The 27,172-nt window shown below is 34.4% G+C and overlaps 1 protein-coding gene across 1 annotated transcript in view; it reads left to right on the forward strand.

Moving 5' to 3' along the window:
* LOC129005968 (uncharacterized) overlaps positions 1–27,172 on the forward strand; it is a 104,016-nt gene extending 76,844 nt beyond the window's left edge. The window contains exons 20-22 of the mRNA XM_054435047.1: positions 7,532–7,781; positions 18,074–18,177; positions 26,499–27,172. Of these exons, the coding sequence (XP_054291022.1) occupies positions 7,532–7,781; positions 18,074–18,177; positions 26,499–26,744 (600 nt within the window). The 3' untranslated portion in view covers positions 26,745–27,172. The remainder of the gene's footprint in view (positions 1–7,531; positions 7,782–18,073; positions 18,178–26,498) is intronic.

The following is a 27,172-nucleotide window of genomic DNA, read 5'->3' on the forward strand; positions in this document are numbered from 1 at the left end:
CACCTATACATCACCTATACGGGTTACATTATACATCACCTTAACACCTATTTTTGAGAGTTGTGCATATACAACTTTCAAAATACTTAGAGGAAAATAATTTATTAGATAAGGAACAATATGGTTTTAGAGAAGGAAGGTCCGTGATTGACGCAGGAGTCGATTTCTGTGAATCTATAATTAATTCAATTGATTCAAAGGAAAAAGTAGTGGGAATATTCTTAGACTTAACAAAAGCCTTTGATAGTGTCTCACATGATTTACTTCTTGAAAAACTTAAATATAACGGTGTAAAAGGGAGAGCTTGGCGTTGGTTTGAATCTTATCTTACAGGCAGGCAGCAGTATGTCACAATTGATCACATAAATAGCCATAATCAATTAATTATTTACACTTCCTCAACGAAAATTGTAAAGTATGGTGTCCCTCAAGGATCAATATTGGGGCCCTTATTATTCTTAATTTACTTAACTGACTTCCCCTCATTGATAGAATCTCCCAATCGTGTTTGTTTATTTGCTGATGACATCAATATAAAAATATCCGGAAATTCAAATGCTGATGTGGAAGTCTCTTCTTTTGTTGAGCTTACCAAATGTAACCAATATTTAAATGAAATCAATTTATTACCGAATACAATAAAAACTAATAATATAAATTTTTCTTCAACGAGCAAAAATTCACCTGAGTTTAATATTTTTATGGATACAATTTTACTAAATGAAGTTAAAACAATAAAATTTCTTGGATTGCATATAGATGATAAATTCAACTGGGACAGTCATGTTGAAGACGTTTGTAATAAAGTCAACTCAGGCATACATGCATTAAGACAGATGTCAAAATTTAGTAGTTTAAAAACCTTAAAAATAGTATATCATTCCTTAATTGAATCACATATTTCTTTTGGGTTGTGTCTTTATGGGGGCACATCAAATTTTAACCTAAATAGTATTCTGGAACTTCAAAAAAAAAAAAACAATTCGCATTATGTTAAAACTTCAGTCAAAAACATCCGCAAAAGAGCAGTTTAAAGAAATAGGAATTATGACTGTTTTTAGCTTATACATTTATCAAATAGCCCTTTATATTAAATCAAACCATGAAAGATTGCCAAAATTGAACTCTTTTCATACATATTTATTTATTTATTTATTTATTTTATTTTCAATGCTACAAAACAGCACATGCCAATTACTTTGTAGCATTAATCAAATAACAGGAATGTTAACATGATATTACAATTAATAATAACACAACTAGGGAAAAAATGTCCGTCTTCAATGGTGACAGTTTCACTCAAAATATAAATAAAGAATATAAAATATAAATAAGAATGACAATATAAAATTTAAATATACAGTAACAAGAGAATTTATACTAACTAAAATAATACTGATGGTCATGAATCAAATATACAGTAACAAGAGAATTTATACTAACTAAAATAATACTGATGGTCATGAATCAAATATAATAAATATAATATAAATATATAACAAATAAATATGTACTATTTAGAAAAATTATAAATTAACGCTGATAAGAAAGTTTGAATTCATTTAACAAACAGACATTTCACTTTTTTAGTGATAAATGAAATATATCAAATTGATAGGAATTACAAGTGCGAGACATAATATTTAGTGGAGAATTGAATCCAAGATTGGTACGAGAGTAACGAGGGGTAAATACAAGAGTGCTGCGTGAATTGTGTCGTGGAACGTGAAAATTGATTTGTCCCAGCAAGTCACTATCGTCGTCCAGAACACCGCACACCAGTTTATGGAGATAAGATAAGGCGGCCAACTTCCTTCTGTCACTGAGACTAGTCATATCAAACATGGTCAAGAGCTGGTGGTATGAGATGTTGAATGTATAGTGACCAAATGTTTTAAAATACATAAATCTTAAAAATCTTTTTTGAATCACCTCAATCATGTCTACAAGGTAAAGCTGATGAGGATACCATATAACTGATGCATATTCTAATCGTGAGCGCACCAATGAACAAAATAATAATTTTACTGAGTTTAAATTTCTTAAAAAGCTGCAAGATCTATGAATGAAACCTAATACTGAATAAGCTGCCTTACAAGTGTTCATCACGTGTTCTGCAAATAGAAATTTACTATCGAAAACAACACCAAGATCTTTAAATGCTGACTTTCTACATAAGACAACACCATCCATTGAATAAGGAAAATTTACAATAGTTTGGGTAGTTTTCCTTGTATAACTCATAACAGCACATTTTTTAACATTAAATAATATATTTTCTTTACTCCAAGCAATTAGTTCATCAATATCAGTTTGTAGCTGTTGAGAATCCAAGATTGTGTTAATATTTTTGAAAATTTTTAAATCGTCAGCGTACATTAAAATTTTACTATGTTTTACACACCTGGTTATATCATTTATAAATACTATGAATAATAAAGGCCCTAAATTTGAACCTTGGGGGACACCTGAGTCCACCAGAAATGTGTTGGAGCATGCACCATTGTATGTTACATACTGTTTACGTTTGTATAAATATGAAGAAAATAATCTTAATGTGTTCTCAGATAGGCCATAGTAATACAGCTTAGACAATAACACTAAGTGATTAACTCTATCAAATGCTTTTTCAAAATCGGTGTACACACAATCAACTTGAATGTTCTGATCAATAGAATTTATAACGTACTGTGAAAAATTTATTAAATTCGAATTAATTGATCGGCCCGGAAAAAAACCATGTTGATGAGGAGTGATAAAATTTGATACATCAAATTATACAATCTGTTGTATAATATGCACTCAAAGACCTTAGCTGGAGAAGATACAACTGCAATTGGTCTGTGGTTTTTTATGTCATTTTGAACACCTTTTTTTGGAATTGGTACTACTTTTGCAATCTTCCAAATATCTGGAAAACAGTTATTCTTCAATGAGAGGTTGAAAATGAAGTGAAGTGGTTTGACTAAAACATCAGCACAGCCCTTTAATAAATAAGGTGGAATGTTATCTGCACCTAATGACCTTTTTGATTTTAAATTTTTTCAAAGCATTTAAAACTTCTACTTCACCAATCTCAGAAATAATCAATGAATTGACATTCTCCAAAACTGGCGAACAAAGCGCCTGGTTTACAAGGTCGTCAAGGTCAAGGTCGTTGGATTGGTAAACAGATTGAAAGTAATTAGCCAGTGCCTCGGCTATCTTATCATTTCCCTCAATTTCCTTATCTTCATATTGCATAGTTCGTGGACCTTTACCACTTGCTCCTCTCAACTTCTTTATAACACCCCAAAATGATTGTGGGTTATTAGACAAGTTCATTTCGATATTTGTAATATATGCATCATAATCTGCCTTTATTCTCAATTTTATTTCAGAACGTAATTGTTTGTACTGATCTCGAAGATGATTCATTTGAAATTTTTTTAAACGTTTGCGAACTTTTTCTTTATTTTTTATCATCAATTTTAATTCGGGCGAGAACCAAGAGGGATGTTTGGGTCGGTATTTGAGGCGTCTTGCTGGAACGTGTGTGTGAAGAATTGTATGTATTTTGCTGTAAAAAATTTCCAAAGTGCTATTTAAATCATCACACTGAAACATTTCAGACGAGTCGCAGTCCCGGATGTCACAGTAAACTCTAAGAAAATCTGCTTTTGTAAAATCGTATGTGTGTGTGTGTAGTGTGTCGGCACTGAGGTCTGTATCCCCCCCTCTCACCCCCCGTACCATCTGGAATTCACATAACAGCGCGGGGTGATAACCATCAATATTTACAATAGGATTAGATTCTTCAACAACAGTCAAATTATTTATATCACTTAAAACTAGATCTAAAGTCCTACCAGTTACATTTAATATATTATTTTTTGACACCAAATTATGTAAACTACAATAATACATTAATTGTTTGCAAGTCTCATTTCCCTTAGATAAATCATATCCAGACCCTACAATATGCTGATTAAAATCCCCTATTACTATTATATGTTCTTGTCTACGTACAAATAAATCCAACTTATCAAAAAATGATTTGTAAGAACTAACATGCGAGTTTGGTGGAAAATAAACTACAGCTAATATCACAGAAAAAGTTTTAGTAAATTTTAAACTAGCCCAAATATTATCTCCATCCGTTTCTAATTCAACTAATCTCTGGATATTAATAGATTCATCTACTGCTAACAGAACCCCACCACCCCTACTCTTCCCTGTAAGCATTACATCTCTATCACGTCTCAATACAGTATAATTGTCTGGAAAAAGTTCAGAACTGCTTATTGAATGTGTAAGCCAAGTTTCAGTGAGTGCTACTATTGGATAACAGTTCTCTAATAAATTTAAACGGAAAGTATTTAATTTGGACCTTAAACCTCTAACATTCTGATAATAAATTACAACCTTATTGTTTTCCTTTTTTTTTTTATAATACACATGCAGACTAAACAAAAGAAAACATGCAAAATGAATAAATATATATCATGCTTCATATTCAACCAGAAAAGGTAATGAATTGGCGTTCAACAGACATAATTTATCGGTTTATGAAAAAATTCCATCTTATAGTGGTGTTAAATATTTCAATAGCTTACCTGACAATATAAAAAATATAAGTAATTTTAATTCATTTAAAAAACGTTTGAAATTATTTCTCACCAACAGACCCTTGTATAAATTAGAAGATTTTTTCCAACTTCCTGAAATTTGATTTTTTTCATAATAACAATATTCTTTGTAAGTAGTCTTAAGTTTAATATTGTGTTTTTATAACTGACTCCATTCTGTACAAAATGTACAATATGAATAAAGTTTTTTTGATTGATTGATTGATTGATATAATACAGTTTGATTAGAAGGACAGTTTGAATTGGTCGTAAGTACTATATATTTCTTTTCTTAAATGTAAATGTTGGTTTTTGGTACTGCTACCAAAAATTCCTTAGAACTGGTGGTAGCAGTTGAACCATTTTTACGTACAAACACATCACTATTTACAACTATAGTTATGACGGTATCGTTAGTGCTGCACCTTATTTCTTATTAAATTTAATTGATGTCTTACTGTATAATGATTGCGTTTTCTGTCTGCGCTTCAAAATGTTAGTTTATACTAAGAAAATTATAAAACATTAGTGAAAGATTTTGTTAGCAAACCATCATGAATTTTTAAAGTTTGGCGTTGTTAACGTATAAATGTTTTGTGGACTGTGTATTTATTTACTTATTTATATATTTGCCAACGGATTTACACCAATTTTACAGTTTGATTAGGCCTAAAAGTGATTATCATAAAACTTTATGAAACAAAACTTTCAAATAATTATTTTGTTTGTAATTTGCTTTGGTTAAAGCGTAGCAAATCCCCTTATTCAATTCTGTTTTTGTGTGTGTGTGTGTATGTTTGTTGGTAACGCATTAATGTCCTTTTTTCTCAGTGTTTCGTGGAAAATACAAGAGCACCTTAAAGAAAATTTCAACCAGAATAAAGTGTGCAGTAGTGAGGTTGAGGTAGTATTTTAACTACTTTTAACCAGTGTAAAAAGTAACTTCCAATTACAGGCCTACCTTAGGGCTATGCCTCATAGATCAATAAAGCAATTCCTTTTACCATTAGATATAAAATATGGACCAACACGATCGGGTGACATTTAATTGCGAAGCATTCGTTTTGGCTTTGAAACTGTCAGATATTGAAAGTGTCTCAAATTACTCACAGTAAAGAGTTTTTCATTCAGTTTAAAATTCTTACTTTGTATAGTTCTTATATCTTTAAACTAGCTTTAATGGTTAAAAGTGATTTTGACACATTCATGGAAGATCAACATGCCCATCCTCACAACACTAGATTTAAAAACAATATAAAACCAGTTCAACACAGACTTAAAGTATTCCATTTATCTCCTCAGTACATGGGCCCAAAAATATATAACAAATTACCTTCTTCAATTAGGGACACTGATTCATTCCCTAAATTCAAAAAGAAGTTAAAAAACTTTCTTTCGGAGAAGGCCTTCTTCTCATTGGAGGAATATATGGAAGCTATATGTAGATGTTTAAGGCTCAGCATATGAAATTTATTTTAGTAATAATTTTTGTATAATAGAGACTATAAAATATTGTAACAATGACGAATCACCTGTCTGAATATGATGTTATGTGATTATTGAAAAAAATAAATAAATAAATAAATTGTATTTGCGAATGTTTATGTATATTCCTATACGGTAATAGTTTCGCCAGCATATCTGGAAAAATGCACACCAAATATGCAAACCAACTTCTGTTCTGAATATAAGGTTTCAACTTACTACAAGATTCCCGTACGTAGAACGGGCACACAACTAGTTTTAAAATGAATTTCAACCAAGTCAGCAAATATTTGTAGCAAACTGTTAAAATTAGCAAACTTATTGACATGCTCACTTTTGATTTCTGACAACAGCTGGAGTTTCATAATAATTTTTGTTTCTAATGTTAATCTTATGGAGAAATACAAAATTTTAAAGGGCTCCAGGGCCTCACTCTTTCATTATTTCCCTAAAAAAAAGTTTCCTGCACAACTTCACGTTACGCTCTTTCCAATGACACCAAAAACATGTCAATCGGTTCAGTAGTTTCGGAGGAGTAATTGTCACAAAATCTGCTTGCGTATTAAATAAGTAGGCCTATAGATAGATTTAATGCACGTTATTTATTTTAGTATGGTAATTTCAAGGAACCCATTAAAACTAGTTTAATATTGTTCTTATTATAAATTATTTAATTATTTATTATGTATTATTTATTTAGTTATGTATTGTTGTATTGTTATCTCAAGTTATCCATTCTAAATCTGATTGAATATTGTTGTCTAAATTACTCATTATATTATTGTATTTAATTCATGCTATTTATTGTTATATATTTATTTATTTAAGATAATTGTTTCAAGTTGTTGTTAAAGCAAGTTAATGTTAGTCTTCTATAGAAAGGTAGAGTATAAGGGGAAACAATAATGATAGCAGATCTTGACAAAAAACAAGGTAAACCAAAATGTAATATGGATATAAGGACTGACCAAGGGACAAAGTATATTATTATCAAGAACAAGTTTTTCTCTATGAGCTGCAGACAAGCCAAATTTTCCTGGCTTTTGTAGCAAGTTGTTTATAAAGTGTTGTAAGATTTTGTGATTTTTCAAATAAATAAAAAAAAATAAAAAAGTCCCCATGGACGTTAAACATGTCCAATCCTCTTCAAAACAAGTGGTGTGAATCCTCTGTTCTACCGTGCGTATTTTAAAGAGTGGACCATGCTTAATGTCCAAGGATGGAACTTGTAAATGAAGCCATTAGCTTTGTAACTATGGTAGTTTGACTACTGTAATAGTCCCTTGCAATAGACAAAGTAATATAATATATTTATTGGATAAGATTGTTTTGTTACTCAAAATTTTCAAAACACATAGATTAATATTTAGACACTAAAATTAAAATTGTAATTAGTATACTGAAAAAACTTCAAATCTTAAAAGCAAAATATTTTATAGATGAAGAAGTTAATGGCTGAAGTTGTGAAGAACAACCCGGAGTTTTCTGTAGACTTGCTGGCCGTGCTAGGCCCTGCCGTGTGTTCCTTGGATGTAGAAAGTCTGAGGGCCTTGTCTGTGGTAGGACTGGACCTTGGATCATCTTGTCCCTCTTGTCTAACCTACCTCGCCACCAGGGCCACAGAAGAGCTCGGAACTGTCCACTCATGGACTCAGCACTTTGTATACTCTCTACAGGCTATAGTTGCAGGTTTGTCTTATTTTACTAGATTAGTTAATATGAGGCCAGAGAGGGTGTGTATATCAAGGTGAGGATGAGTAAAGAATGAGTAAGGAATGATAAAAATACTGTTATTAATGCAATATTACCAACATTTTAATTCTTTTCATGATTATTTTATCAGTACCGAACTCAACCTAAATTTCCCCATTCTTAAATTTTAAAATATCTCCTGTGAACATTTCTCAAGTTATTAAGTAAAAACAAAATCCTACAAAATTAATTGTAATCCCAATCTCAAGAGTTTTAAGTTGGTCCAGACTAGTCAGTCACAATGATAAAATTTACTTCACATTTGTGTTTATAAAAAAAAAACCTACTCCAATTGAAATTCAAACAAGCAACTGAACATTTGCTTATTGTGAAGGTGTTTTGTGTGATGATCTAGGTTTTATAAATGCAAAATAAAGTAACTAAATATTATATTATTTCTATTTCTGCATTGAAAAGGTTATTGGTATATATCTCACAGAGATCCAATTTTTATGTTATTCATGATTTACTTGGAAGTAAGTTCTGGATATATGGAAGTTTGAAAGGGTTGTATTTTTTAAGCTTCTGGGACCCTAAAAAGGTACAATTTTCATAGACCTAGGTCTGTATTACGGTAATTACTACTTTTTAGAGGAAAATTCAAAGAAGCCTAAAATCTTTTGTGGAGAAACAAAGAATACGCTTTAGAATAATATTTGTTATTATTATTAACTTGGTACAGCACGTATACAACACATTTCCAATACAAAGCTGTATAAGCCTTATAAAAAGGCTTGTCCACAGCATTTCTTTTAACACTAATGTTTTTTCCACCCTTATCTTGAGTCAGTGTGAACTTTTAACTGTATAAAAATATGTTTCCTACTTCTTGAACAGTAACAGATTTGGCTTATAACTATTTAACATGATTTTAAACATTTTATAAAAAAAAGACTGTATTAAAAATAAAATTAACCCTACGAGTGGGGAAACAACAAAAAATGTAGATCTCAAATTGTGTTGCTGAAGTGTAAGCCAACAAAGATTTTTCGATTATCGTCACATTTTTCCCTGTTGCATTTTACGCACAGTTATAGTCGGTGAAATGACACACTGTAACTCTTAGGCCCCGGGTACGATACGACGAGCGGCGCCGCTCTGACATCGGGTCACGATACGCCTGAGCGGTGAGCGGCGGTAAACGGCACCGCTCAGCGCCACTCATGGTTCCAAGTCAAAACCGATTATTGCGAAAAAGCCGCTCGCCGCTCAGGTGAGTCATGCTTCAGTTCAGCCTAAAATGACAGGGAAACAGCAGCAAACATGCAATACGGGTCGATACGAGGTGCAGTCCAGGGAATGTTTGTAGAATGAACAGCACGGAAGTTTTAAAACACTTCAGTCACCAGAAAAGTATGGGACAAAGTTAGGGTTAAGGATTTTCTAAAAACTAAGTTTTTCTTTAATTAAAGGCAAACAATTTTCAAATAGCAACAATAGTTCGTCTTGCAGGTAAGCATAGTTTACCATTTTCGACTAAACTGACTCATAAAACTGGGGAAATTTGATGAGCGTTATAAATGTGCCGCTTGTATCGTAGCCACCACCGCCGCTTATGTGCCGCTCAGGTTGCCGCTCGCCGCTCGTATTGTACCCAAGGCCTTATACCAACGGAAAGAAGAGATTCTGAAGATTCATTTTATTATAGGAATGAACATAGGCTAAGTATATCGATCTAATCATGAGTTACATTTGAATTAAAATAACGCACGAACTCATGACCCCTGTTAAAAGCCAAAAATGGAGAGAAAAAGACTCGATACTGAGCAGAAAATAATTTAATTACTCACAAAAGAAAAGTATACTCAATCATAGTAAAATACTACAAAAATTATTATTCTGTAATAACAAAATAACAATTCATAAAAAAACACTTGTGTCAACATGTTCATACTTTTATAGCAGCTGCAAAAAGACAATACAAAACATAATCTGTAGAATATTTAAACCAAATGTTTGAACAGTATATCGTCTAATTTTTCTTCCTCTTTGTGTGTAAAAAAGTTGATCATTTTCACGTTCTACACCTTCAGCCACTTGTTCATCTTTCATTTTGAATGTTTCATTACCATCTTGACTGTTTTTCTGCTGGACCAATTCAAGTGGAAACACATGTTGTATGGGTCTCAGCACTTTTGATGTTTTCATTTCCACAAGACGTATGTTGCCATCTTTTCCAGGAAGTATCTTCTCAATCTTCACCAAAGGCAATTCCATCCGTTTGGTATTGTCGCTTCCAAGTAAAACAATTTCTCCAACTTGTACTTGACAAGATTTCTTCTTCTTCGAAAGCAACACTAATTGACTTAAATATTCCCTTCTAAATCTTTTTTTTGAAGATCTTTTAATTTTTATTTAAAGTTCCAACATTGAGACAAATTTGTGTAGTTGATCTGGTCCAAGTCAATAACTCCATAGGTACTCCTTTGTAGCATTCAAAAACATATCTGGTATCTGAGATGACTGCTATCATAACGCTTTTTTAGTGTTCATAACAGTGTCAAAACTTCCATGTCATGGGTGTTTTCTGAAATGTATGTCAAGGGTCTACTATTTATGACAGATTCACAACTGCACAAAGCGGTAAAAAATTCTGCATAATTCAAACTATCTCTTTCTAAGACTTTGCAAAGAAGCTGTTTCAAAAGTCTTATGAGTCTTTCCCACCAGCCTCCCGACCATGGTGAGGTGGGTTGAATTTCCATTTTATACGTTTGACTGTGCTGTACTCAATTATCTTATTCCAATCTATTTGCTTCAACGCACTGTAAGCCCTTTGGAAGTTAGTGCCATTGTCCACAAACAAGACTGTTGGTCGACCCCGTCTGGAAATTAATCTTCTCAAACTTTGCAAGAATGAATCAGAGTTGATAATGAAGTAACTAACTCCAAATGCACAGCACGGTATACTGCACATGTATATAATGTAATCCAAGCTTTTTGGCCATCAGGTCCAGCTAAGTCAACTCCACAGACTTCAAAAACAGTAACCCGTTGGGAAGGAAGTGGTACTGGATCAGAATCCAAACTTTTAACAAGTTGTGAATTGCTCAATATGACTAAATAGCCTATAGATACTAATAATGAGAGAAAATATCAAAAGTAACAATAATAAAAATACAGTACATGCAAATACTGGACAATGAAAGAACTAAGAGTAACAAGAAATAAATACATAGTTGGATTAATAATGAAAATATGTTAACAATAAATGGCACATGGATCTAAATAGAAAACAATAAATAATAAAGATAACTATAACTATGATAAATATTTTTGTGAAAACAATAAATAACATTAATAATAAAGCAATGATAAATATTTTAAGTGAATAGCTATTGTAAATTATTACCAATCTAAATCGCCTTGTGTACTTCGTTTAATAAATAATGCTGTCATTTCAACACCATTTTGAGTCATCTTCGAATTAAGCAAAGCAAATATAAATTGTCATTGCAGACGGCATTATCACTACACGATAAGTAGGCCTAAATACAATTATCATCAAATATGACGACACTATCAAATTCCAAATACTTATTTTGTATGTACTTTGCTTTGGTTAAAGCGTAGCAAATTCTCTCATTTGATTCTATATTTTTGTGTGTATGTCTTTTGGTAACGCATTAATGTGAGGTTGAGGTAGTATTTTAACTACTTTTAACCAGTGTAGAAAGTAGCTTTAAATTATAGGCCTGCCGTAGGGCGAGATCCATGCAGTGGTCCGAAAGGTAGTGCTCCGAAAGGCACTGGTTCGAAAATCATTTTCGGACTACTGCCTTTCTGAGTACTGCCTTTCGGAGCAGTGCCTGACCATGCTTAATCTGTCGGACCAGTGCCTCATCTTTGTATTATTTTCGAACCACTGCCTCTCGGACCACTATCTTTCGGAGCAGTGTCTGAGCGTGCAGATTGTTTCGAACCAGTGCCTTAGCAATACATTCTTTTCTGACCACTGCCTTTCGAAGTAACGCCTGGGCTCCAACATTGGTTGAGGGAGGAGCAAGAACCGAAGGCGGACCCCCGTTGTAGGGGAAGGAGGGGTGTGTCAGTGGTGGGCGGAGTCAGAATGCCACGGTCATTGACGAGACCTTATCTGGAGGAATAATCCAGCACCACCGCGCCATCCCGAGCGCTTCCGAACCATAACAAATATAGCCGAGGTCCGAATATAACGCCTTGTGTCGTCTGTCTGGAATCGGGACAGCGGAATTGAAATCGGAACGAAACATCGGAGCGATTTCTTCCAATCCCGAGCCTCCTTTGAACACTGATAGGAATAGATTAGTCGTTTAATGATGTTATGTAATTAATTATAAACTATTTGCAGAAAGTTAAAAAATCCAAACTAAATCCTTTAATCTTCATCAGTATATATTTATCCTTTTAAAAAATCTCCTATTTTTTCTGGAAAAATAAATAGTGAATTTCAATGTACCTATAGTTAGGCAACAGTTTTAAAGTAATTTTGGAAAAAAAAACTTTATAGTTAAATGCAGAAAGCTATGTGGAAATGAATGATATTTTACATGATTTTAAATGATATTTTGTCTAGACACAATAATAACAAGTAAGTCGATTTTTCGTAAACATACCCCTTATTTTAATTAGGTACTGTTAGTTTTCCTATGTATATAGTATTATCTCAATTTAATTTATGCCAGTTGTATAGCTCATTCCGTCTGATATGCGAAGTTAACATTGCTATTATTTTTTTAGCTTTTTAATTGAAATCAATGTGGCCTATCCAAAAACACCAACTTACCTAAGATTAGCAATATCCTATTATTAGAATGCTACGGTAATAACTTATTCTCTTTGGGGAAACTTGCTAAAATTATATCCAAGTGTTGGTATTCATTACTGTTTATTAGATCTCGTTCGTTTGTTTTTTAAGATAACGATACATTATTGTTTAATGCACCTGCTTAAAAAGTAAACTTAAAGTTACGTTACCTATAGGAAGGAACGTAGCATTTCATTTATTCCCGTAGGAATTAGATTATACAACGGAGTATCAATAATATTGATGACGAATAAGTCTTTTTATTTTGTTGGTCGCCTACGTTTAATTCCTTTTAAAGACTAATAACTGGAAACATAAGATAGCAAATGAGAGACACCATAACGTAATACCTAACCAAATGCCAAAATAAATATTACAAGTTTAATTCATTATAGGCTAGTTTGAATCCTCAAATGAAACATAATTGGATGCTAGTTTCAATGAGTAAAGCGATTGCTACTGCTACAAGAAAATGAAGTAAACACATCTAAATACATTTTAAAATGTAGGTAGGCCTATTCAATCAAAATTCAACTCCCTTAACATATGTAAAACATAAATAGTTGTAAGTACTCAAACAATTACAAAATTCGAATGTTAAAGTAAACTCGTAAAGTAAATCAATAAAGTGAATTATAATTAGAAAACTGAGAATATAGAACAAAATTTGACACTCTCTTCTAATAGTAAGGGGCTGTCGTCAAGATGCTACCCCGACAACACGCCACCATCTAGAAAGTCGAAGTGTTGGGTTGACTTGTCCGGCCATTTAAGTATCATACCAACAGTATAGTAATTAATTATATTATATAGTACATTGTCGTTCTGTCCGCCAGTAATTTTAATACGGGAATATGTTTGATTTCTTCATAAACCCCTTTGTACTGCCGTTGATTATGGATGGACGCTAACTGACAACAAGTGCATGTAATACACCATATATAAAAAGGGAACGTGATCCACATGATATTATTTCTTTGTACTATCGGTCACCAATTACTGTACAGAAAATCATTTTTCTCCCTGCAGTAAGCCATTTACACTATCGTTGATTATAGGCGCTAACTAGAGCCACAGTTAAACATAAACAAGGTATAGTACGTCAACTTGTGACCTACAGATATACGAACTGTCAATTAAATTGTAAGTTAAATTGTAATATACAACCAGGTAAAAATGTAGGCTACTTGTTTCATGTAGTACATGCAAAACCTTTTAAATTGCATTAGGTTTGTGACAGTATGGTTTAGTTTTATAACTCTTAATTTCAAAGAAGCCTTTGATAATAATTTACGCTTGTAATTTTTTTAGTTAAGAAAAACATCCAGGATAACATTTTACTAAAATGTTTAGTTAGATATCTACTGGGGAGCGAGATGTTCTAATGGTAAGACCTGGGGCTCCGGAGTCTTATAGCACGGGTTCAAATCCCACCAATAACAAATGGAGTTTATCTACGTGGTAATGCCACGACCCTCTTGGAAGTGTGGGTGGACTTGTAGGTGGCATTTAAGTGCCATACCAACAGTATTGTCATTAATCATTATCTATTGTACATTTTCGTACTGTCCGCCAGTATTTTTAATACGGGAATACGCGGTAATGGGAACACCATTACCGCAACGATACGGACTCCATCCATCGGCCTCGGTGGTGTAGTGGATAACATTTTGGGCTGTAAATCTGCAGGTGCCGGGTTCGAATCCCGCCGGCAGCACCAAATTTTTATCAAAATAGTTTTCATATCAGCAAGTTTGGTTGGATTGGTTAAGTTATGACAGTTTAATTTCATAATTAAAAAATTATAAAATTGAATTTTAGGCATTTATAATTTTATTTTATGAACAAAACTAATTTTTAGATTAGTAAACCTTTATTAGAATTTTTCATTATCAGCACGTTTGGTTATTTTGGTTAGGTTATGACAGTTTAATTTAATAATAGAACAATTTTAAGCTTAATTATATAATTAACTAATATTGAAGTAAATATTATGCTGTGTTCTCTACTACAACACTGTTCACGGAGGAATTTTGAACTAAATTATGACGCCATCGTTGCCTCACTTATACTTCCCGTAAGTCAGACCCCTATATTTAACACTTGACTTATGATCCTGCACAGATGTAGCATTGACTTTGGAATGGATTAAAATGCTTGCCCACTCAATATTGCAAGCAGATAATTGCATTTGCATTTACGATACACCCAACCGGGAACAGTTCTCTTAATCATTTCTTTTAATAATTATCTACAGCCGAATCAAAAGCATAAATCTACTAAGGGACATGCAGGTGAAATGTGTGCCGGTGGCACAATTTGTTTTTCAGGATTAATTTTGCCAACAGTGTCATTTAGAGGCTTCTGATTGACTATAACGAAGGTTTAGTAATTGGAAAATTATTTTTGTTCATAAAATAAAATTATAAATGCCTCAAATTCAATTTTATATTTTTTTATTATGAAATTAAACCGTCATAACCTAACCAAACCAACCAAACGTGCTGACAATGAAAAAATCTAATGAAGGTTTATTAATCGAAAAAGTAGTTCTGTTCATAAAATAAAATTATAAATGCCTCAAATCCTATTTTATAATTTTTTTATGATAAAATTAAACTATCATAACCTAACCAAACTAACCAGACTTGCTAATAATGAAAAATCAAATGAAGGTTTAACCGAAAAAAAATATTTCTGTTCATAAAATAAAACTATAAATGGGTCAAATTCAATTTCATAATGTTTTAATTATAAAATTAAACCGTCATAACCTAACCAGACCAACCAAACTTGTTGATAATGAAAAAAATCCAATACAAAAAAATAGTGCTACGGGTGGGATTCGAACCCGGGTCTTTCGGATCATCAGCCAACTCTATCCACTTCACCACCGAGGCCGATGGCATCAAATGTATCGTCGCGGTAATGATGTTCCCTCAGCCAATCAGAAGCCTCAAAATAATACTGAAGGCAACACAAATCCTGAAATAAAAATTCAGCGTGCCGGTGCGGCACCGTAGCGAACGCAATTGGCATTCAAATATTTCAATCTGATGAATAACAAAAGAGCAGCGGTGATTGTACTACGTTACCCCGAGATTGGGTTGCCGGTTCGATTCACACTGTTGTCTATAACTTGTAATCAAAGATTTATCTTAGAATACTTCTTAACCGTACATCTTTTGTTGGAATTTAAGGAATTTATAATTTTATTTTATGAACAGAATGATTTTTCTATTAGTAAACCTTTATTCGATTTTTCCTTTATCAGCAAGTTTGGTTAGGTTATATGACAGTTTGATTTTATAATAATTTATAATGATTTTATTTTAGAACAGAACTATTTTTTGGTGAACTAAGATCTTGGTGTCATATATTTCGTCAATGTTATTGTAGGTTTTTAGCTTATTTTAGGCTCAAAGATTGGTAAAAATGTAAAAATTCCGTAGGCTACGTGTTTTTCAATGATAAGTTTTAACACATACAAATAATTTTTAGAGAAACACAAGAATCTGCAGTTAGTTTATTAAAAAGTTTAAGGACGAAGTAATGACCCAGATTCGAAAGGATTGCAAGCGCTCTTCATGGCGCTGTTCAATGCAATGGTAGCTATAGGAACATCGGCGTTAAGCAACTACGTATTGAGAAATACGAGCTGATGTAGAGCGCACCCTTAAGTACAATTTTATCAAGGTTACACTTTTTTTTATACGGAATAATTCCTTCACTAAAAACATGAGCGATTGTTAAGGAAAATATATCCTGGGGAGTATCCCCGATGTCAAATCCCCCTGGTCCTGGTCCTGGTGGTAACGTAGAGTGATTGAGTGAAGTGAGAAGTGACTAACCGACACTGTCGTCGCCGCGCCAAAAAGTAGGGGCATGTCAAGAGGTAGGGGGGACGGGAGGCTGCTCTCACTCCACACCTGTATAGCTCCTCCCATTCGCTGCGAGGGAAACCACGTTTCGAAGCAGTGCCTGACCACGCACATTCTTTCGGACCAGCGCCTTACCCTTGCATTCTTTTCTGACTAGTGACCTTCGGTGTTATAACTTTCGGAGCAGTGCCTGGATGCACATATTGTTTCGGACCAGTGCCTGGATGCACAAAATGTTTCTGACTAGTGACTTTCGGAGTTGTGACTTTCGAACCAGTGCCTTTCGAACTTATACCGTTCGAAGCAGTGCCTGACCATGTAATTTCTTTCGGACCAGTGCCTTTCGGAATACTGACTTTCGGACCACTGCCGCGCTCCCCGTAGGGCTATGCCTCATAGATCTATAAAGCGATTCTTTTTATCATTGGATATAAAACATGGACTAACACGATCGGGGGACATTTTAATTTTGAAGCATAATTCACTTTGGCTTGAAACTGTCAGATATTGTATTTTCAAAGGTTTATATGTATTCCTATACAGTAATAGTTTTGCCAGAATAGGTATCTGGAAAAATGTGCACTAAATATGCAAACCAACTCCTGTTTTGAATATAAGGTTTCAACTTACTACAAGATCCCCGTGTCTAGAACGGGCACACAGCTAGTATTACATATAACAAATTATTAATCTATACTTATAAAAGGCAAAGCCCTCACTGACTGACTCACTCATTCATCACTAATTATCCCACTTCCCATTTACCTAGGAGGCTGAAATTCGGTACACCGATTCTTTGGGCATTAAATAGGAAAACTAAGTAGTTTTTATTCTGATTGGGCTTTTGGGTTCCGCCCCAGTGGCTCTGGAGTTTCCCACGTTAACCTTATGATTTTTCATATTTAAAAGGAATTAATGAATCTTAACAGATGTTTCAATTAAACAAGTTGGTTCTGTGATGTTCAATAGCATTAAAAAGTTAATAGGTTTACCAACAGGGTGCAGCACTATTATTTTTTTAAATTTAGGAAAACAGCTAATTTGCAACCAAAAGATGAGTGAGCGTAGCGAAGGAACTTCAACCTGGAGGCGAGTTAGCATAGCGAACGAGCTAACCTAAAGGCAAGTGAGCTCAGCGAACGAGCTCTGACCTAAAGGTGAGTGAGCGTAGCGAACGAACTTCAATTAGGACGTGATTGAGCCATGTGAACGAGCTCATCTTGAAAATTAAGAAGTTAAACGGGGCAAAGCCCGCGGGTACAGCTAGTATATATAAAAGATAAAGAATAACAATAACTGAACGATTAATAGCAACATATAGTAAGACCATTGTAAGACTCAACCTGTAGTACTTTGGTTTAACAATAACAATAAATACGAGTTTTCTAGAAACCTTTACTACTTGGACATAACAAATTTTTTTAGTTTTATACCTTGAATAATGTATACCTATGTTTTTGGCAAACTATTACACAATGTTGGTAACAAATAGCTTCTTGTACGATATGTGTATTTATTATTAACAGTATAAGAACAATGAAACATTTTTAAATTTGTTTTAGGTTTAGAGTTGGACAGCTGGAAGCAATTGGCAGCATCTAGACACAAACCTCTAGCTGGACTCCGGCCCTCTGCTGTGAAGTGTCTCAATGCTTCTCACCTAGAGGTACCCCAACTCCTGACACTTTGCTTTAGATTTTTAAATCTTAAAGATTCATTATAAAATATAAAATAAATTTACCAAAATCTTTTGTACATGGTGTCCTTCAAAGAGGTTTCTATTTTTAAATTAATATACCAGTACGTATTGAAACTTGAAACTGTATGGTTATAATAAATACATGTGTAAAAAATATCCTACTTAAATTTGTTTCTGGACAAAATGGCGGAGCAAAATAATAACAAAATTTCCAAAAAGATTTGCTAGCATGATAAAAAAAGTTCATAGCCGTTTTTTAACATCAGTTTGAAAGAAGAATGTACCAAATAACTTTCATGTACAATTTACCACTGCCCAATCTCTTTAATAGAGTGAATGAATCTATGCATCGTGTATAGCAGAGTTGGAGATTAGTTATCTGCTTGTCTGTGTGTTCGGGTCTAAAACTCAAGAAAAGTTGCACTAATAGCGTTCAAATTTTGCTCAAATTATTATGGCACCAGTGGGAAGATACCATTAAAATTCCAGACGATTCCACTCAGTACCGGTAGTAATTATAAAACCCTAAAAATACATTTTTTTAAATTTGTCCCAAAAGAACAACATTGGATGCTACCTTCTTCTTCTTTTTATTTGTTTACATTTTGCGACCAACAATTTTGTTGCCTTTTTAGACAAAGACGATGACTTTTTCTAAACATTTTCATTCATGGAGTAATTAGTTTGACGTCTATGAATATATGTCATTATAGTTCTACAACTTCCAGAATAATAAATTGAACTTTACAATATTAGTTGGCAGTTATATACAGTATTAAAACTCAGCTTTACATCACTAATATGTATGTATATATTTACTATTAGGAAGCTTTTTACATTGTTCACTTTAATGTTGGTCTATTTTTATGCTAAAATGCTATGGGAAGGGAGGGAATCAGGTCCACGTCATAGGAAGTGGTATAGGCGAGCAGTGCAGAGTGTTGGAACCGTTTGTGGCAGTTAGATTAATGTATCTGCAATACTAAAATGCTATGGGAAGGGAGAGAAACAGGTCGTAGGAAGTGCTGAAGGAACTAGTCAAAGATAAAGTATTGTGGAGGATTGTCAATAATTTTTAGGTGATATAATATAGTAATTGGTTGATCGTTTGTGTGTATTATACATAATCTTTTTAAGCCATACGATATTTTTAAGAAGACTCTTTTACACTGTGCTGCGGCAATTAGGTTAAGTTAGATTAGTTCAGTTTGACTTTGTTTTGTTTATGATAGGCCTAAATAACAAATATGGAAACATTTCTAAAAACTAACGTTGGTTAAACTATTGTGTAGAGATGAATTTACAAAAGACGTTTTGTACAGGAACGATGGATATACCACCTATCAATAATTGTTGGAAATCTACCACAAATTATACCAATAACTTCGGTTATTTAATGGACAAGAAGTTATGGTTGTTGTTAACTGAGATTTGGCGGACTCGCCCATTGTTACTTTCACTCATCCCGTTACGTGCAGAATAAGCATACTACTAGTTTTGAAACAACATAAAAAATTAAGAAGTGGTTTTACAAATAAAATTAATTTTAAAAAGAACACTATTATTTTGACATTCCACCATTTTGTTTTGGTTGGCCAAAATTTAGATTCAAGTGGGACTCAGGGGTGAGTTTCTTACATGTGTTTGTTTTAGTTATGGAAGTTTGAAACGTGTGTGATGCGTCTCATATATTGATTCAAAATTAGCAACCTGTTTCTGTTTGTTAAAACCATAGAGTAAGCATAACAAAACATGTGAGGGCAAAACTTAGTTGGTGGTTTAACATCAGGAGTTTTGTTATGTTAATGCAAACAAAATGTCTTAAGCACGAGGTAAATCAGAGAACGAGTTTTACCTAATGCCGAATTTCCTCATAGTAACAGGAATTGTGAACATCTGCAATCACAGGAACATCACCATCATCATCCACAATCGTAGCAAATTATTAGTTATAGAAAATAAAAATTCAGTTTTTGTTCTGAAAAGGTTATTTTTAAATAACCTCATCTGTGAATGAGGTCATCAGCACATTTAGGACACATAACATGAAACACATACGAAACAACATTAAGTACCGTATTTACAATAAAAAACTTGGTGAGAAAACTGTAGTTTAACGTTCTTCCAACCTGATGGTGTGCTCGCTTAGCAGCACGAAATAGCTGTAGTTATTTTAAAACACAACGATCAATTGACGCAAAAGGTAAATTAATCCTTTTATATTTTTTTGGACAGATTTTTCTTATAAGCGTTAGTGATTCTTGGACAGAAAATTCCACTGGCACAAATAAACAACAGTAGCGTAACTAACACCAATGCAACCAATGCCATGCATTGGGGTACAGGCCTTAGGGGGGCGCAAAAAATTGTTGTTCTGGAAAATGTTTAGCAAAAAATATGTTGCAGCAAAATCCGTTACAGTCCCAACATAATGTTGGTGACTCTTTTGTTTACTATTATTGTTATCTCCTCAGTGCGACAGTGCACATCTGCGCTTATCACAAGAATAGACTGCTCTTGTTTATTTTTCGTTGTTAGCTACAAAGATAGAGACAGATAAAATCTTTCAGTATTATTTTAAGAATCTTAATCTTAGTTTGATTAGTGTTGAACATGAAAGAGCTTGGTCTTTAGATATAGAAAAGTTGGCAAGCCTGTTCTTATAAACAAAGAGCTGTAGGGGTTTTATCAGGGAAGAGAAATTAACCCATTTGCATCGGATGACGTACCAGTATGTCAATTCAGTGATGTACAGTATAACGGCTGACGTACTGACTGGTACGTCATCCATGAAATTTGAAAATTTTGTTTTTTTAAAAAATTAACCATTTATACTTACAATATATACATATAATATTTAAATTTGTACATCAAAATATTATGTTCCTTGAATGATTTCATATTTACGTAATACAGGCAGCTATTTAACTATTTTAATGAAAAATAGTGAAAACGTGTCCTAAATACATATACATATGAAATATATAATTTTACATACATTATATGTTTTATATTATTTTCAGCTATAAAATACTATAAAACAAAATAAAAAAATAAACGGTATCAGTATTCTGACACATACTTTCTCCCATAAGTTTGTCAACAACCTTTATCATGTGTAAGCGGTGAGAGTAAATATACGGAAATGGGATTAGTACAATTTTGTTCAGAATTTAATGGACTACATACTAAATTTTTATTAAAATCGTTCGGGCCATTTTTGTGAAAATCCGATTTTTCCGCTATTTTATGGGGTTTTTTTTATGGGAAAATAACATTTTTTACAATAACTTTTGAACCATAATTTTTACAGAAATTGTATTTGTACCATTTTGTTCAGAATATAAAGGACTAGTACCTGGGGACCGAGCTTTGCTCGGGGAAAGTTATTACTTTACTCTGAAAAGTATTGCAGATACATTAATCCACTCCCAATCTCCACACTGCTAACCTTCACTACTTACTTCACCACTCCCTACGTCGTGGACCTGTTTGCCCTCCTTCCCTATACCATTTTAGAATTGCAGATACATAAATGCCACAGACAGTTCCTACACTCTGCACTGCTAGCATAACAACTTCCTACACCATTTCCTACGTCATGGACCTGTTTTCCTCTCCTCCCTTCTCGTAGCATTTTAGGATTGTAGATACCTTAATGTAGTTCCCATAAACAGTTCCCAGGCTCCAGACTGCTCGCCTTTACTACTTCCTTCACCACTTCCTACGTCGCGGACCTGTTTCTCCCCCTTCCAATGGCATTTTAGGATTGCAGATACCCTAATCTAATCGTCATTAACAGTTCCAACACTCCGGGCTGCTTGCCTTTACTACTTCCTTCACCACTTCCTACGTCGCAGACCTGTTTCCCTCCATTCCCATAGCATTTTAGGATTGTAGATACCTTAATCTAATCGTCATAAACATTTCCAACACTCCGGACTGCTCACCTTTACTACTTCATTCACCACTTCCTATGTCGCAGACCTCTTTCCATCCCTTCCCATAGGATTTTAGGATTGGTGATTCTTTAATCTAATCGTCATAAACAGTTTCCACACTCCAGACTGCTCGCCTTTACTACTTCCTTCACCACTTCCTACGTCGCGGACATGATTCCCTCCCGTCCCATAGCATTTTAGGATTGTAGATAACTTGATCTAATCGTTATTAACAGTTGCCACACTCCGGACTGCTCACATTTACTACTTCCTTCACCACTTCCTACGTCGTGAACCTGTTTCCCTCCTTTCCCATAGCATGTTAGGATTGCAGATTCCTTAATCTAATCGTCATAAACAGTTTTCACACTCCAGACGGCTCGCCTTTACTACTTCCTTCACCACTTCCTACGTCGCGGACCTGTTTCCTTCCATTCCCATAGCATTTTAGGATTGTAGATTCCTTAATCTAATCGTCATAAACAGTTTTCAAACTCCAGACTGCTCGCCTTTACTACTTCCTTCACCACTTCCTACGTCGCGGACCTCTTTCCATCCCTTCCCATAGGATTTTAGGATTGCAGATTCCTTATTCTAATCGTCTTAAACAGTTTCCACACTCCAGACTGCTCGCCTTTACTACTTCCTTCACCACTTCCTACGTCGCGGACCTCTTTCCATCCCTTCCCATAGGATTTTAGGATTGCAGATTCCTTAATCTAATCGTCTTAAACAGTTTCCACACTCCAGACTGCTCGCCTTTACTACTTCCTTCACCACTTCCTACGTCGCGGACCTGATTCCCTCCCTTCCCATAGCATTTTAGGATAGTAGATAACTTGTTTTAATCGTTATTAACAATTCCCACACTCCGGACTGCTCAGCCTTGCTACTTCCTTCACCACTCCCTATGTCGTAGACCTGTTTGCCCTCCCTCTTTATACTATTTCAGAATTGCAGATACATAAATGCCACAGACGGTTCCCACACTCTGCACTGCTAGCATTACTACTTCCTACACCATTTCCTACGTCATGGACCTGTTTTCCTCCCTTCTCGTAGCATTTTATGATTGTAGATACCTTAATGTAATTCCCATAAACAGTTCCCAGACTCCAGACTGCTCGCCTTTACTACTTCCTTCACCACTTCCTACGTCGCGGACCTGTTTCCCTCCATTCCCATTGCATTTTAGGATTGTAGATTCCTTAATCTAATCGTCATAAACAGTTTTCACACTCCAGACTGCTCGCCTTTACTACTTCCTTCACCACTTCCTACGTCGCGGACCTCTTTCCATCCCTTCCCATAGGATTTTAGGATTGCAGATTCCTTAATTTAATCCTATTAAACAGTTTCCACACTCCAGACTGCTCGCCTTTACTACTTCCTTCACCACTTCCTACGTCGCGGACCTGATTCCCTCCCTTCCCATAGCATTTTAGGATTGTAGATAACTTTTTTTAATCGTTATTAACAATTCCCACACTCCGGACTGCTCACCCTTGCTACTTCCTTCACCACTCCCTATGTCGTAGACCTGTTTGCCCTCCTTCTTTATACTATTTTAAAATTGCAGATACATAAATGCCACAGACGGTTTCCACACTCTGCACTGCTAGCCTTACAACTTCCTTCCCCATTTCCTACGTCATGGACCTGTTTTCCTCCCTCCCATTACATTTTAGGATTGCAGATACCTTAATTTAATTGTCATAAACAGTTCCCACACTCCAGACTGCTCGCCTTTACTACTTCCTTCACCACTTCCTATGTCGTGGACCTGTTTTCCTCCCTTTCCATAGCATTTAAGGATTGCAGATACCGTAATCTAATCGTCATAAACAGATCCCACACTCTACACTGCTACCCTTGACTATAGAATCTAGTAATCTTCAGTATAATCTTTGCTCAATAGTAACAACTGATGTTTTTCCTTTTGTACTGCATTTTGTTTTGCTAGTATACTGTGGATAGACAAATTACAAGCTACAAGTCTTTTGTTTACTTTTTCCTTGTTATTTAATTCAGCCAACATGGTTACCTAGCAACCCATAAGACTAATGTTAAAAAAATGTGATTTTCAATTTCATTTTTCTACGTAATTAGATTTTTGATGGCAGTTCTAATTGCAGTAAACTCGTTTTTAGGCCAGAAATAAACTATATACAACATTTGAAGAAAATCGTCGGAGCCGTTTTCGAGATCTTGGTGCAAGCATACATACATACATACATACATACAAGCAAACTTTGCTCGTATTAGAGTATAGGATAACATACAAATTTTTTATCAAAATCGTTCGGGCCGTTTTTGGGAAAATCCTATTTTTCCATTATTTTATGTGGTTTTATGGGAAAATTCCCATTAAAAATAAATAATTTTTAAAATTGAAAAACTATCAAAACTTTAAGGACCATAACATACTATGTTAAAATAAAACCAGATTTTTTCTAAAATCCTATTTTTCGTTATTTTAACTTATGGGGTTTTTATGGGAAAATAACATAATTTACCATAACTTTTGAACCGGGATTTGTACTATTTTATTCAGAATTTAAAGGGCTACAACGTACTAAAATTATTTCAAAATCGTTTCGGCCATTTTGGAGAAAATCCAATTTTTCTGGTTTTTATGGGAAAATCCCCATTAAAAATCAAAATTTTAAAAAAATGAAAAAAACGCCTGGAGATACCATGGATTAGAACCTACATACCAAATTTCATCGAAATCGGACCACAGGTGTAGTCCCTAGCTCTGTACACATCCAGACACACAGACACACACACACACACACACAGACATCACTTCCAAAACCACTTTTTTGGGTCCAGGGGGGCCAAAAACAAATATATCCACTCAAAACTCAAACTCGAAAATTTTGACGAAAACAATACTTTCTCCATATACTATGGTATAGGGGGAGAAAGTAATAGTCTAATATTTTTTCAGGCAGGTGTACGTCTATTTGAAAATATATAAAATAGTGTAAACATATCCTAATCCTAAATACATATAAAAATATACATTTTAAAAATCAAAATAATATAAAAATATAAATTTTATTATTATTTTCAGCTATAAAATACTATATCTAATATATAAAATTCTCGTGTCACAGTGTTTGTCTGCAAACTCCTCCAGAACGACTTCACCGATCGTTATGAAATTTGGTGTGTAAATTCTGTAGGTATGCGAATCGGACGTAAACTATTTCCCGTTTCGAAATTCTTAAAAGGGCTCCGCCCCAGTGGCTCTGGAGTTTCCCATGTTAACCTTATGAGAAATGGAATTAATGAATCTTAACAGCTGTTTCAATTAAACAAGTTGGTTCTGTTCTATGATGTTCAATAGCCTTAAAGTTACAAGGATTACCAACAGGGTGCAGCACTATTATTTCTTTTACATTTATGACAACAGCTAATTTGCAACCAAAAGGTGAGTGAGCGTAGCGAACGAACTTCAACCTGGAGGCGAGTGAGCGTAGCGAACGAGCTAACCTGAAGGCAAGTGAGCGCAGCGAACGAGCTCCAACCTAAAGGTGAGTGAGCGTAGCGAACGAGCTCCAACCCAAAGGTGAGTGAGCGTAGCGAACGAACTTCAACCAGGACGTGATTGAGCGATGCGAACGAGAGAGGCGAGTGAGCGTAGCGAACGAGCTAACCTGAAGGCAAGTGAGCGCAGCGAACTAGCTCCAACCTAAAGGTGAGTGAGCGTAGCGAACGAGCTCCAACCCAAAGGTGAGTGAGCGTAGCGAACGAACTTCAACCAGGACGTGATTGAGCGATGCGAACGAGATCATCTTGAAAATTAAACGTAACGGTACTTTCTTTCCATCGGTCTGTCTTAGGGGAAACCTATAACTTAGGCGATACGAAGTTCGCCGGGTCAGCTAGTATCATTATAAAAAGTAGTCAAATGCATATTTTTTTTTATTTTTAGCTCTTTGACTGTAAGAATGCATCATAATAAAATTAATCAAATTTTGAGAAACGGAACATGAACATTATATTGTAGCTTGCGATATGATATCATGTTGAATTATCTTTCTCTGATTGGATAGAGCTTGTACAATGTCGTGTGTAGTGAAATAGTATCCAGGAAGTGTGGAAGTACGGAGAAATGTTGTTGTTATTTTAGTTGGTGGTTGTTGGGGGGGGGGGGGAGGGACAATGAGTCTACTAGTAGGGGCACACGGGGAAATACTTGCATTGGGGCGCAGTCAAGACTAGTTACACCACTGATAAACAATGAAAACGTTTCTGATCATTCTCTTTGACATATGTATAAAATGATGTTATGTTTTTTTTTCACTTTGTGTATTGCAACAGCTGTTTTCCCCACAGGCCCTGAGTCCTCAGCAGATAAGGATGATCCCAACAATGACGCTCCTCTCACTTTCTGATCACCAGCTGGCAGCACTGAACTCTGAGCAACTGGAAGCTGTCAGGAGTGTCACAAATGAAACTGTATCTGAGAAAATGACACCAACAAAACAAATCAATGTAGCTGGGGTTCCAACTGGCAGCTCAAACCAAATTCTACCAACTATGTTACTTGTAATGTTTATAGCTATTTTCAACTTGTTCTAAAATCAAATTCAATCTGTTCAATGTAACAAACATTGAAATCAGTGAAATGGAAATTTTAAAAGAAAAAAATGTCCAAGACAACAGATGTTTTCCAAGTAATTTAGTCATTAATAGTTTTACAACATTATGAATTGCACTGCACTGCTGTCGCTGACCATGGACAAATAATTATAAAAGCTTTTGGTAACTTTTAATTAAGGAATAACACTATTTGAGAAATACATATTTTTATATTAGGCCAAACAAGCAATTCAAGCCAAGCCCAGTTAGTATTAGTTTGTGAATAAAATAATAATTAGTCTGTAAATAATGTATGTAAGATGTAAAAATAGTATTTTAAGTTTTTACAAGTATATTTATTTGTTTAGCTTTTGCTGCCTGTTGTTGATTGGTTGAATAAATATTTATAGAAGTTGCACGGTTTTAAA

This window comes from Macrosteles quadrilineatus, unplaced genomic scaffold (genome assembly GCF_028750875.1).
Source record: "Macrosteles quadrilineatus isolate MER2022 unplaced genomic scaffold, UCM_ALF_1.0 Scaffold_1__1_contigs__length_201487025, whole genome shotgun sequence".
Classification (NCBI taxonomy): domain Eukaryota; kingdom Metazoa; phylum Arthropoda; class Insecta; order Hemiptera; family Cicadellidae; genus Macrosteles; species Macrosteles quadrilineatus.